Source organism: Leptodactylus fuscus, chromosome 5 (assembly GCF_031893055.1).
Source record: "Leptodactylus fuscus isolate aLepFus1 chromosome 5, aLepFus1.hap2, whole genome shotgun sequence".
NCBI classification, from domain to species: Eukaryota; Metazoa; Chordata; class Amphibia; order Anura; family Leptodactylidae; genus Leptodactylus; species Leptodactylus fuscus.
In genome coordinates, this window is record NC_134269.1 from 78,903,913 (window position 1) to 78,917,931 (window position 14,019).

A 14,019-nucleotide genomic window follows, 5' to 3' on the forward strand; every position below is an offset into this window, starting at 1 on the left:
ATCACTTTTTAAAAAGCATTAAATATATAATGGAAAGTATTTAAAGGGGTATTCCCATCTTAAGCATTTATAGCACATACAGTAACACAGCATGTCTCTTTCACTCAGTGGCGTAACTAGGAACGGCGGGGCCCCATGTCGAACTTTTGACATGGCCTCCCCCACGACACCCGCTGAAGACCCCGACCGATTCCCCCCCCCCCGCATTCCTGTGCTCTCTAATATGCCCCATAGTGGCCCCTGCACACAGTATTATGCCCCATAGTGACCCCTGCACACAGTATTATGCCCCGTAGTGGCTCCTGCACACAGTATTATGCCCCACAGTGGTCCCTCTACACAGTATTATGTCCCATAGTGGCCCCAGTACACAGTATTATGTTCAATAGTGGCCCCTGCACACACTATTATGCCCCATTCTGGACACCCATGCACAATTATTATACTCTGGGGTCTTTTCAGACCCCAGAGTATATTAATCGTAGACCGAGAAGGGATACCAACATAAAAACGATGTTACTTACCTATCCCCAGCTCCCCTGCAGTCCTCGGTGGTGTTGGCCAGCTTCAATGACGCTCGGGATGTCACATAACCCGGGACGCAGGCCCCGGTCATGTGACATCAGGGAAAGTCACAGAAGTAGGCCCGAACCTGCCCAGAGAGGTAAGTAACAGTGTTTGTTATGTTCCCTTACCTCCCTAGACCTCTGGTCATTATACTGGGGGATTTGAAAAGACCCCTGAGTATAATAATATTTGTGGGGCTCATGGCATTACTTACCGATCCCTGCCACTGCCAGGATTGGTAAGTAAATAGAGCCCGTTACTGGCTGGAGTAACTCCCGGGACCTGTGGCAGCCTCTACCCCTACTACCCTAGTAGTTACGCCACTGCCTCCACTAAAGTTTATTGTAAGCACAATGCCTTTTGTTAGGAAGTGTCTCTGTACATCTGCCACATCCACTGGGCTGTCTGATTGTGAAATGTGAAGTTTGATTCCAGAGAATACATCTCTATTTCTCCAATCCAGTGGTGACAGCCTTGACACAACTTGAACAACTGCTTGGCATTGCACATGGTAGCTTATGTAAATTGAAGCCTTTTTCTGAATATATTGCTTTAGAAATTCTGCTTTGTTTGCCTGCTATGTGATCTTATTCCTTCCATTGTTTACACAGTGTTGCTATAACCACAGACCTGGGAGATAGGGCAAATGATGTCACTTACTCAGTTGATCCCTTCAGATAATTGTAGTTTGCTGATAAAGTTATCTGTGTAGTCTGTTATCTCTCTACGTAATCACACAGATAACACTCTGTCAGTTCTGTTCAGAATCTGCAGCTTATCTGACCTGCAGAAGTGTTGTGTGTCCCCTTCAGCAGGAGGGGGAGGGAGAGAAAAACAGGAAGTGAGAAGCAGACACTGCAGACAGCCTGGCTGAGATGGGAGAACCCCTTTAAGTTGGGTGTCTGAGTAAAGGAATTCACTAGCGAACAAGCTAAAACTCCTCATGGTAATCTGTCTAGGTGTGATCCACCTCTTAGATCAGAATATATATATTAAAGCAGGTAGTTAGATCTCTTTAAAGAGCGATATAACCGCATATACAACTACATATCTTTGAATATGGATATACATGGTTGTATGGTGGATTGGCCTTCTACAGCACATCCTGTAAGCTGAGACTGCTAAAGCAGTGTGAAAGCTGTCATAGGTTGAGGCCACACATTGCAGAAAATCCCTTTTTGTTGTTGCATTTTTTATTTATTTATCTTTTTAGCCAAAGCCAGTATTAGGGGGCGTATTAGGTTTTCTTTTATATTCCCCATTACCTTCTAAGCCTCCAGGTTTTGTTTCAAAAACCTGCAACAAGAAACAAAGGATTTCTACAATGGGAGGCCTCAACCTTAGGGTGCATTTACACATTCAGGTTTTCATCGGGTTTTGTTCTGGGGTTTTTTTTGTTTTGTTTTTTTTTATGCAGTTTTCAAAACAAAACTCATATGAGGCAGGAAAGTATAAATGCCATATAGTACTTCTTTTTTAATTCTACTTCCCTGGTTTTCACATGTAAAAATACAATAGACTCTTTTAGATGGCATCGTTTTTGTAGTTGCTGCTGTCTTTTCATATGCCTGCTACAGGAAATCGTAATATTTATTTATATTATAACTAGAGATGAGCGAACACTGTTCGGATCAGCCGATACGAACAGCACGCACCCATAGAAATGAATGGAAGCACCTGGCACGTACACTTTGCCAGCGGCCGGTCGCCGTGCCAGGTGTTTCCATTCATTTCTATGGGTGCGTGCTGTTCGGATCGGCTGATCCGAACAGTGTTCGCTCATCTCTAGTTATAACTCTTTTTATAACAGTTTTTCAGCAGGTCATAGCAGGATAGATGTTTAGTATATCCCAAAATAGCTTGAAAAACAACCATCTGTTGTGATTGAGCCCAGTAGTAGACTGGAGCATGGCTGGTAAGAGTTTGAAGAGTAACTATCCTTTTCAAATATGTTTTGTAATGGAACAGTTTAGGTGAATGTAAGACTTTGTAACATATCTTATCAGAGGAAAGTGCTGCTATATGCTGTTATCAGCTCCTCTCCCGCCTGGTAAACTGTTCCATTTCACTAAGAGAGATCTGTCTTCACTGATGACAAACTGCAGTTCCTAGAACTCTATGGATGGGGGAAAAGAGAGACAGACATCCTGAAGTAGATTACAGTAACACATCTTTCTCACCAAAGCTTTATTCCCATCCATCCTGCTAAGACCTGCAGAAAAACTGTTAGAAAACTGTTATAAAAGAAAGAAGTCTTACTATTTTTTGTAGCTGCTTGTTCCTCTGTGCCTGCTTCTCACTCACTCGGCTCCTTCTCCCCATAGACCTCAATGTAATCTGATCTGTGAGTGAGCTAAACCGTCTTCATGGTGAAGACAGATTGCTTAGTGAAATGAGCAGTTTACCAGGAAGGTGAGATACTGATCACAGCTGATATGAGCACTTTCCAGTAATAGGATACATTTAAAATTTCTTATATTCACCTGAACTATTCATTTGCAAAAATAAAAAAAATGAAATGACACGCTTTAAGTTAAGGTAAAAATACTATTATAGACAGAGCCAACAAGGCAAAATCATTGATTTTTTTTTCCTCCATATAAAGCAAAATTTCAAGAATATTAAAGCATTCATTGCATGTAAAGCGACAGATGAAATATGAAATCACAGCCTCTACTATTTTTAGTAAGCATTGCTTGGCCCTTAGTCAGGCTGATCCAGATTTAATCGGACACAATTGGTTGGACCTATGTCTTCCAATTATACTGCAATTTAGAGCCAGGTTAAAATATTACAATGACTTCTCTATGTAGCGTTATTGTGCGTTGGCTATGCTTATAAATAAGGCATATAGCCATTGCATCCCCTTGAGGGTGTTTTACAGTGCACTGGAAGATGTTTCATGGCACAAAACTGCTTAGGAAATAGATCTCATTATCCTTTATCCTTCAAGCCATTTTTGTTTTATATTGCTACAATGCATCACCTACTATATGTATTCCTAAATAAATATTTTGGACATTTGAAATATAATAGCTATAATACTGATAACAAATGTACCGTGTTGAAAATCATCTCAGACAGAAATATAAAAATATTACAGATGTTGGATTATTGAGTACACATTATTGACAACACACTAAATTAAATCACCAAGATTCCCCCAGGTCAGTATAATGTGTGTTACATTCTGCTAAGCTCAAATAGATAAAGAAAACTGAATATCCATATAAAAGGACGAAGAGTGAATTATTGCCTACTATACTTAAACATACTCTGTACAAATCAGAGATATTTCACTTCCTAATGAATAGATAGTCCATACATTGGTCAGTCTCATTATAACATCTGCTATACATTGAATGAGCATAACTAAAAGCTTATTGCTCCTAGTGTAAAAGCTCAGTTTGGGCGCCTCTGTGTATCTTAACCTCACGAATGCCAGCTGCTCCCATATATACATTTTAGCAGCATTTATATTTGTCTTTCCTTCTCTATTTGGGCCCAGACCAAGATTTGTTCACATGTTTGTGCATACAAGTTTCCTATTATCTTAATCTCCCCTCACACACTAATCTTGCCCCTTTTTGTGGCTCAGATTCCCTCACAGGACCCCTCCTATATGGTAGTCTGAAATTGACTACTGTAGCACCATTGCTTTGCCTCTGTAGAGAAGGAAGAGGTGGGAGGGTCTCACATCCATCAGCTGCTTAAATATTATACCTGCAGCCACTGCCTTCCTCTCCAGTGCCAGCTTAAGTGGTCATATTTCCATGTTGAGAGATACAAGGAAGGACAGAGACCTGGGATGCATCTGAACAGAAGTGGGAGCAGATCAATGGGATGATACAGTTTTTACATTCTTTTACAGTATTTGGATAGTTAAAAAAAAGTAACGACCATACCACCCCGTTATTATAAATTGGTAAATACTCAGCCCATTAGGCTTTCAATGCCTACTCTTTACCTGCTTTAACTTTCATCAACTTTCACTTTGGCCTAGAAACTGTTGTGGATCATCTTTGATATGCCTATTCTAGTTTTTTTGTTTGTTTATAGCCTTCTGTAGACTGGGTAATAACTATTGTCCTGCAAGTGTTTAACTTTAGGCTGCTCTTTTAATACTTTTAGATTTTGGATTAACCTCGGGGATATAGCAAAGTTTAACTGACACCTACAGTGTTTACAACACTGTGACCCAGAATGTTAACTCTTTTAAAGAGGACCCTTCATGGGTTTGGGCACATGCAGTGTTATATACCGCTGGAAAGCCGACAGTGCTCTGAATTCAGCTCACTGTTGACTTTTCCAATCTGTGCCCCGGTTGAAGAGCTATCAGTATCAGTACCATAGCTCTTCACAGTCAGAAGGGCATTCCTGACAGTCTGTCAGGAACGTCCTTCTGCACAGTAGCACCTTTCGCGCTGTACAGTGTTAGCGGGGAGGAACGCCCCCTCCCCTCCTGATAATACTCATCTATGGACGAGTACTGTGAGCAGAGGGAGAAGGCTTTCCTCCCTGCTCACACCGTACAGCACTATAGGTGCTACTGTGCAGAAGGACGTTCCTGACAGACTGTCAAAAACGTCCTTCTGACGATGAAGAGCTACGGTACCAGCACCGATAGCTCTTCACCCAGGGCACAGATCGGGAAAGCTGACTGTCGGCTTTCCAGCGGTATATAACACCGCATGTGCCCAAATCCATGAAAGGTCCTCTTTAATGGATTTTCAATGGCTTTATTTGTGCTCTGTGATAAGATATCACACTGCAGCCAGTTATCCGCATTAGTTCTTTGCTTCATCCTTATATATGTTTTAACATATTGTGATATATTTTGCCATTGAATAGTGTCATGATGTTGCTTTCAAGTTCCTCAATGGGTTTATTTGTGTTGTTTGTAAAGAAAACTTCTTAAGTAAGCGAAGCTAGAACTGACAAAGATAAAAAAGCATAAATGGTGCCATGTTATTTTATCTGGTGTTCTACATATGAATTATTTCTAATTACAACAAAAACACTCAATCGCTTTTCTGGTTTCATCCGTTTTAAAGCGTTTCCCAGTGAACAGATATTGAAATGAACCTATTGCTTTTATCAGGAGTAGTTATCGACCTAAAAATCTAGCCTCGCACTTATCTTTTAATCTATCCAACAGGATGATGAAAGCCTGTAGACTTATTTATTACTGTTTTAGAAGTCTTTTTCTTCAGTGTTAGTTTGCCCATGCTGAGAAAAGAATCTTGTATTGATGGCAAATATTTCCAGCTGCGAGTACGTCTTGTGTTAAGCCCAGAGGCACTCAATACATTAATTAACCAGAAATACGCTGCCCTGCTTTCCCACATTTATGTAGTTATGGCTAGCTAGTATTTGTGATTCCTCTCCTCTATTATCTGTTAAGCTATTTCAGAACTATATAAATGATGACATTATCACTTTTGTTGCTAGAAGTATGAGTGCATTACTAAAAATGATGATATGTCAGAATTATCATTGATCTGTACATATTTCTAGGTTTGAAATGCTGAGATCTGACAGACAGTGGAAACAGCAGGGCACTTGAATGACATTGAAGATCTAATCAATGCTAAGGAATAAACATAGATGAGAAAAATATCCTCAGCAGAGGTTCTAGAGAATGACTTATGATTTGTTGAGTGAAAACTGAATTACAGCCAAGAGCAATTTACTAGTCAACTCCGAGGGTCTTTGTGTATTTACTGCGTTTTGTCCCATAAGAGACATTCATCACCTATGCATATGTGTTGCTCTATTCACTGACCTGTATATAGCTGTCTTCTAGCTCCATAGGAACTAAATGGAAAGACAGAGTACCATCTTTTTCAGACTCCTCCATGATGTGGTCATGTAGCCGTAAGGAAGAGGAAACTTTGAATCCCCATATTAGTAATTGATAGGGTTCCCAGCAGCCCTTTCCCCCCGGTGATCAGACATTTATCACCAGGGTTGCTCAACCACCAGGATTCATAATATCAGCACAGCCCGGTAGACATACAGGTTAGGATCACCTGAATAAAAAGGCATTTTCTCCTTGTGAATCAATGCCTCTATTGCTCAGATACATAATATGCAAATGAGCTCTTTGAAGCAATGAGGATGTTAGCATTACTCCAAAGAAGTAAGGAGAAATGCCTTTAATGCTCCATAGAGCTCTGTTGTTACAGAATTTGATAAGTCCAGAATTCCACTTTGCCTGTAGGATATAAATTATATCCTACCTTACCTTTTATTAACCATTTTTCTTAAGGAAGGGCTACATCACCGGCCAGCAGGAGACAAACATTCCCAATGCACAGGAGTAGCCAATGACGTTGTCTCAGAGTTTTAACTTAGATATTTATTGAAATGCCAAAGCCATGCCTCTTACACTCATGATATGTGATATGATTTGTATATTGATAAAAATAGTGATATCTTGACAACAGAGACATCGTTTGAGTAAGATAACCAAAGCCTATTTATAGGGCTGGGATGAAATGCTGGCTCTACTCATTTTTCTACATCTACTAAATTATACCCTCAGGTTCCCACATATATTAACTAGAACACTCATGTATGATTCACCCCCCCCACACACACAAGTCTTCATATGACTATGATTATGTCATTAAGGCAGGGGCTCCACATTGTGAAAAATTAATGTTTTAGCTGTGGTGAGAAACCGCATTTTACAGTACCTGCAAATTCTGGCTAATCCCATCCACGCATTGCAGAAAAAAATCAGCAGCGGAAATGTCACAGTCTTTTCCACAGCGTTTTTCAGCTGCGGCTCGCTATGTGGGGAAGTAGCCTAAAGGGGTTTTCTGGACCCAAATTGAGTTTTGATATTAGTGATCTATCCATGGGATGGATCATCAGTATGCGATTTGTCAGGTCAGACACCCGACCCCGCACAGATTAGCTCTTCCAGCAGTGTCTGGAAGTCGCTAGTGGACAGGCGGCACAGATAGCACCTCCTGGATAGGTCATCAGAACAAAAATTCAATTTGAGGCCGAAAAAAACCCTTTAAAGGGTTAAGCTAGGAGTTTCCATACATTTGGACAATATTTATATCTTTGTCAGTTTTGAAGTCGGTAAGGAATTTTTTCCCTGAAATGGGGCATTGGGCATGATCATCTCCTTCTAGATCAATTTGGAAGGGTTACAGGTTACACTTGATGGACCTGTGTTCCATTCAGTCTTGTCTAGTATGTTTCTATGTTGAAGACAAAAATATAATGAAGTCCACCAATAATAAAGGGTATGTATTTCACCTTCTCTAGAATCGCAGGACATGCCATAGGCTTGCTTAAAACTATAACTGATACATTTACAAGAGTAGCGGACATAGCCGTTTTTATAGGGCCTGAAAGCTAAGTGGGCCATCCCCAATGCAATTTAATGACCACTAGAGGCCATCAAAACAAATGAGAAACCAAACAAAGAATGGTTCAAATACAGAGACAGTGTTATCACCAAAGTCATCCTAGTCAGTGTATATTGTATGAATTCTGTGTTACATTGTATGAACACTTGCTGCTGAATGCGGGCAGAGTGAAGTGGTTTCATTTTATGCCTCTTTTTTTGCCCATAGGTATTCTAGTGGCATTGAAACTGAATTGTTTATCCAAGTTATATAACCAAGATATGCATTAACTGGAGATAAGCCACGAATGTGTTTAGTTAGAGGATGTTATTTTGTTTATGTCTATCATCAGCTAAAAATATCTTAATTCCACAAGTGTACAGTATATAGAAGTCCTTGATCACCTGCCAATGATTTCAAGTAATAATTCTAAATTATCTGTGTCAAAAGTCAAATGTATGTAATTTATGGATGGATTATTCTCATTGCAGATTTCCTCAAGAGCTCAACATGGGGAAAGTCAGTTCAGAAGTGATGTGGAACTTGTTTGCCCAGGATATGAAGTATGCTTTGGAAGGTAAATGTTCTATAACAATACACAATTAAGGTATCTACTAGAGATGCGTGAACAGTAAAATATTCAATATTCGTTATTTGTTTCGAATAGCCGCTCAATATTTGACTATTTGAACAAATATCAAACCCTATAATAGACTATGCGGAAAAATGCTTCATTTCAGGGGAACCCACCATTCGACTCAGGAGGTTCACCAAGACCACTATGACACCTCAGGAAATTATGACAACACCTCTGGAATACAATTGGGGCAGCAGGGGAAGCATGTCTGGGGACATCTAACAAACCCAAGTCAGTTTTACCTCACCATCACCGCCTATCAACTAACACACTTTCCACACTCAAAAAAAACACTATTAAAGTGGGAAAATACCTGGAAACCTTCTTTCCTCACCAATTGGATGGACAGAAACCCACATTTTAAGCTAAAGAAACATTACCAAGAACCCCTTTAAATCACGTTGCCCATGACAACCACAGATGGCATAGGCAATGGGAAATCCAACAGTACCCACCCTGAACTGTCATTGTGGATGTGTGTGTGTGTGTGTGTGTGTGTGATGTGGTAAGACCTTCCAAAATTCACTTTTCTGGCCCTTAATGTGAGCCCTTCCAAATTAGGGTAGAGGCCCTTAAGCTGAGCTACCAGCAGAGATTGAGGCCCTTTAGGTGACTTCAGTCTCTTACCAGCAGAGTTTTAGGCCCTTTAACTTAGTTCAGCCTTGCACCTGCAGAGTTGTTTGCCCATTGGGTGAGTTGAGCCTTGCACCAGCAGAGTGTTAGCCCCTTTAAAATTGTTAGCCCCTAAAACGGTGGTTCCAGAACTATCACTCTTATTGTGTGGGATTGATGCAGTGGATTGGATTGAGGACCCAGACATTGACCATGATTTTGATTGGGAAAATGATAACATTTTGGCATCAAGTCCTGGGGGTAACTTTTATTTAGAGGACCGCAAACATGGAGAATTGGCTGCAATCACTACTACCGGTAATGGTCCTTTAATATCGGACTCTAGATTACCTCCACAGGGTTCTGATCAGGTGTTAATAGTCCAAACAACATGCTCCAGCACTTTAGATGTAGATCAGAAACCACTTTCCCTTCCGACACCAGATTTAACCAAGCTTCACCATCATCATCCAGCTGAGATGGAGCCACTAAAGGAAACCTTGCCTTCAAAGGCATGTTTTGGAGCTGCAACTGAGCCAAATCTAAACACAGAGTCCTTTGGAACTGAACAAAATTCACCTGCAGTGTTTTTGGCCCTTAGGGTGAGTTGAGCCTTGCACCAGCACATGTCCCGTAACATCAGGCGGGCCCTAAGTTCTGCACTTTTTACAAAGTTCCCCTTGTCCACTGACGCGTGGACAAGTGCATGCGGCCAGGGATACTACATCTCAATCACGGTACACTGGCTGAATGTAGTTGAGGCTGGGACAGGGTTGCAAACTGTGGCGGCCTGCCTTGTCTCCCCACCCAATATTCCTGGCAGGAGTGCTGAAACACCACCCTCCTCCTCCTCCGCTGTTAAATCAACTCCAACTACGAGCTGGAAATGCTGCAACACTGGCGTGGGGAGATGTCAGCAAGCCGTGCTGAAGCTCATCAGCTTGGGGGACAGACAGCACACTGCCACCGAGGTGAGGGATGCCATCCTGGGTGATATGGCAATGTGTTTTTCCCTACTGCACCTGGGCCCAGACATGTTTGCGTATGTGATAATGGCCGGAACCTGGTAGCAGATCTGGAGCTTGCCAGACTCAAACATGGTCCACACATGGCCCATGTTTACAACTTGTTGGTGCAAAGGTTCTTTGAAACCTACACCATTGTGCCTGATATACTGGTCAAAGTGCGGCCATTTTCGTAAGTGAAAAGTAGCCTCTGCTAGGCTGAAAACATTCAGAGCATACTCCTGTCATCTTCGCACCATTGGATAGCGGAGGAAGATGAGGGGGATGAAGTGGCATTTCATGTCACTGTCCCACACGAGGCTTGAGGGTGAAGTTCAGTGCATCCCATTGCTTCAGCACAGATGGTGTAAAGGGGATTGGAAAATGGAGGAAATGGAGAGTGACCCTTACAGTTGGGGGCAGTCATGCCAAGTAAAACACTGGCACACATGGCTGACTTCATGTTGGGTTGCTTTTCAAGAGACAATGGCATACTTTACATCATGGAGAGCAAAAAATACTGGCTTGACCAAAAATTGGATTAAGCTTATATAGCCTGACTGAATTGCTGTGTATCACACTTAGTTTTTTGGGGGTAGACCCCTAAAACTTGGATTGAGATTATATAGCGTGATTGATTTGCTGTGTATCACACTTAGCTTTTGGGGGGTAGACCCCGAAAAAATTGGATTGAGCTTATATAGCGTGACTGATATGCTGTGTATCACACTTAGCTTCGGGGGGGGGGGGGTACAGCATTAAAAACAGGTTTGGCCATACATGGCCTGACTGACTGAATGGCTGTGTCTCCCACTTAGCTTTGTGGGTTAGACCCTTAAAAATTGGATTGACCTGATATAGCCTGATTGAATTGCTGTGTATCCCACTTAGCTTTGGGGGGTACAACATTAAAAACATGTTTGACCATAAATGGCCTGACTGAATGAATGGCTGTCTCCCACTTAGCATTGGGGGGTTCAGTGGAGGACAGATGGGTGTCGCGTATATGGACTGACTGAATGAATCGCTCTCTCCCACTTGGCTTTGTGGGGTAGACCCTTAAAAATTGGATTCAGCGTACATAGCCTAACTGAATTTCTGTGTCTCCCAGGTAGGTTTTGGGGTTACACACCGTGTTAAACTGGATTGAGCATACATAGCCTGACTGAATTTCTGTGTCTCCCACCTAGGTTTTGGGGGTACACACCGTGGACATCTGGATTGAGCGTACATAGCCTGACTAAAATTCTGTGTCTCCCACCTAGGTTTTGGGGGTACACACCACGAAAAACTGGATTGAGCGTACATAGCCTGACTGAGTTTCGCTGTCTCCCACTTAGGTTTTGGGGGTACACACCGCGAAAAACTGGATTGAGCGTACATAGCCTGACTGAATTTCGGTGTCTCCCACCTAGGTTTTGCTCTGTATCCCTGTTAGGTGTTTGGAGGGACACTGCCTGCAAAGCTGAGTTGAGCGTATCTGGCTGGACTGAATTGATCTGTATCCCTGTTAGGTGTTTGTGGGGACACTGCCTGTAAAGCTGGGTTGAGCGTATATTGCTGGACTGAATTTCTCTGTATCCCTGATTTGGGGAGACACCCCGTTGAAATCTCGACTCTTCTCCCTGCAGTGTATAGCTCTGAAAAGAGCTGTTGTTGTTCTTCCGTTTTTCTCTGCCTACTAGAAACTATCTAGCCCTCTGCAGATCTCTCTCTCTCCCTATCTCTCACCGCAAATGACACGAAGATGGCGCTGGCTATTCTTATAAATGGGAAGTCACATGTTTTCGACAGCCAATGGGTTTTTTCAATTTTTTTCAATGCCTCCGTTGTCGTAGTTCCTGTCCCACCTCCCCTGCACAGTAATTGGTGCAAAAAAAGCGCCAGGGAAGGTGGGAGGGGATACAAATTTTTACTGCGTATGCCGCGTGGTATTCGATTGCAAACGAATACCTCAATCGGCCTGATATTCGATCGAATACCTATTCGATCGAACGGTGTTCACCTATATCTAGTATCTACACCTTTTCTTAACCCCCCCCCCCAAAAAAACCCCTAAGAAATAAAAACAAATAACACTTCTCACCCTTTCCATTTCCCCCCTCCCCACTTATCCAGTGCAGACACTTTAATGGTCCCCCACCCAAATTGTTTTTTTACAAACAGTGACCTTAGTTGTCTTCAGCCCTCAACAATGGGAGGCTTGGGAGAGTTAATGGAACATCTGCACTGGATTTATGGGGAATTGAAGAGTTGAGTAGTGTTTTTTCTTTTTTTTTTTAGCCATAAACTGAATAACCCCTTTGAAGGGAGTCTGTAATAAGAACCCAGAATAGGAACCTAGTCCCGCATATAAATAAGTTTTGGGTCACCTGAATCAAACAAATTTTGGGGGAAAAGAAGGGTGCGTCTTATAGTCTGAAGGTGGCGCCTGGCACCCGCTGTAATAGAGAGGCGGAAGCCGGCAAGTGATAGACGCCATTACAGGTGCCGGGGCCTGAGACATCGCTGCGCTCCTCTGCCCTGCATCAAGCCAGCAGCGGCAGGGGCTCCTCCGTGCCCCCGCCGCTGGCTTCATGCAGGGCAGGGCAGCGATGTCTCAGGCCCCGGCGTCTATCCCTCCCCGGCATCCGCCTCTATAGTACAGCGGATGCCGGGTCAGTATCCGTGGCCCCTTCTCCCCCGGGGCCGGTCCCCACCGGCCCCGTACCTGTAAAGATGCAGGCCGGCTCCTGCGCGGCGATATCGCAGGAGCCGACCTGTTCGGGTGACAGCCGGGAGCCTAATGAGGCTCCCGGGTCTGTCACTGCTATACATTAGTATTGCGGCTGGGTCTATGACCAGCCGTAATACTAATAGACAGAATGTCCCATAGACGGCAATACAGTTGTATTGCCGTCTATGGGACTTGCGATCAAGTGACCGCAGGTTCAAGCCCCCGGGGGGGAATAAAATAGTAAAAAAAAAAAAAAAAAAAAAGCTTTAAAAATATGAAATAAATAAAAGTTCTAAATCACGTCCTGTTTTTTTTTTCAATACAAGGTGATCTAAGCAATAGATATCCCCAAAATGGTATAACTAAAAAGTACAGCTGGCCCCGCAAAAAAAAACACTCTATGCATTCCCGTACAGCTGCAGGGTCACCTGTCAATGTGGCCTTGCAGCTGTTGCAAAACTACAACTCCCATATATTAAATATTTTACCAGTTTTTGCTTCAAAATTTTTTTTCCCTATTTTCCTCCTCTAAAACCTAGGTGCGTCTTATAGTCCAGTGCGTCTTATAGTCCAAAAATACGGTACATCATAGGTAGACCTCAACTATGAGAGACAAAATGAGAAAACAAATCCAGAAAATCACATTGTCTGATTTTGTAATAATTTATTTGCACATTATGGTGGAAAATAAGTATTTGGTCACCTACAAACAATCAAGATTTCTGGCTCTCACAGACCTGTAACTTCTTCTTTAAGAGTCTCCTCTTTCCTCCACTCATTACCTGTAGTAATGGTACCTGTTTAAACTTATCAGTATAAAAAGACACCTGTGCACACCCTCAAACAGTCAGACTCCAAACTCCACTATGGTGAAGACCAAAGAGCTGTCAAAGGACACCAGAAACAAAATTGTAGCCCTGCACCAGGCTGGGAAGACTGAATCTGCAATAGGCAACCAGCTTGGATTGAAGAAATCAACTGTGGGAGCAATAATTAGAAAATGGAAGACATACAAGACCACTGATAATCTCCCTCGATCTGGGGCTCCACGCAAAATCTCACCCCGTGGGGTCAAAATGATCACAAGAACGGTGAGCAAAAATCCCAGAACCA

The 14,019-nt window shown here is 42.5% G+C and overlaps 1 protein-coding gene across 1 annotated transcript in view; it reads left to right on the top strand.

Annotated features, from left to right (window-relative positions):
- The window catches only part of UNC13C (unc-13 homolog C), a 482,392-nt gene that overhangs the window by 317,169 nt on the left and 151,204 nt on the right, over positions 1–14,019 (top strand). Inside the window, exon 20 of the mRNA XM_075273478.1 lies at positions 8,429–8,514. Within this exon, the coding sequence (XP_075129579.1) occupies positions 8,429–8,514 (86 nt within the window). The remainder of the gene's footprint in view (positions 1–8,428; positions 8,515–14,019) is intronic.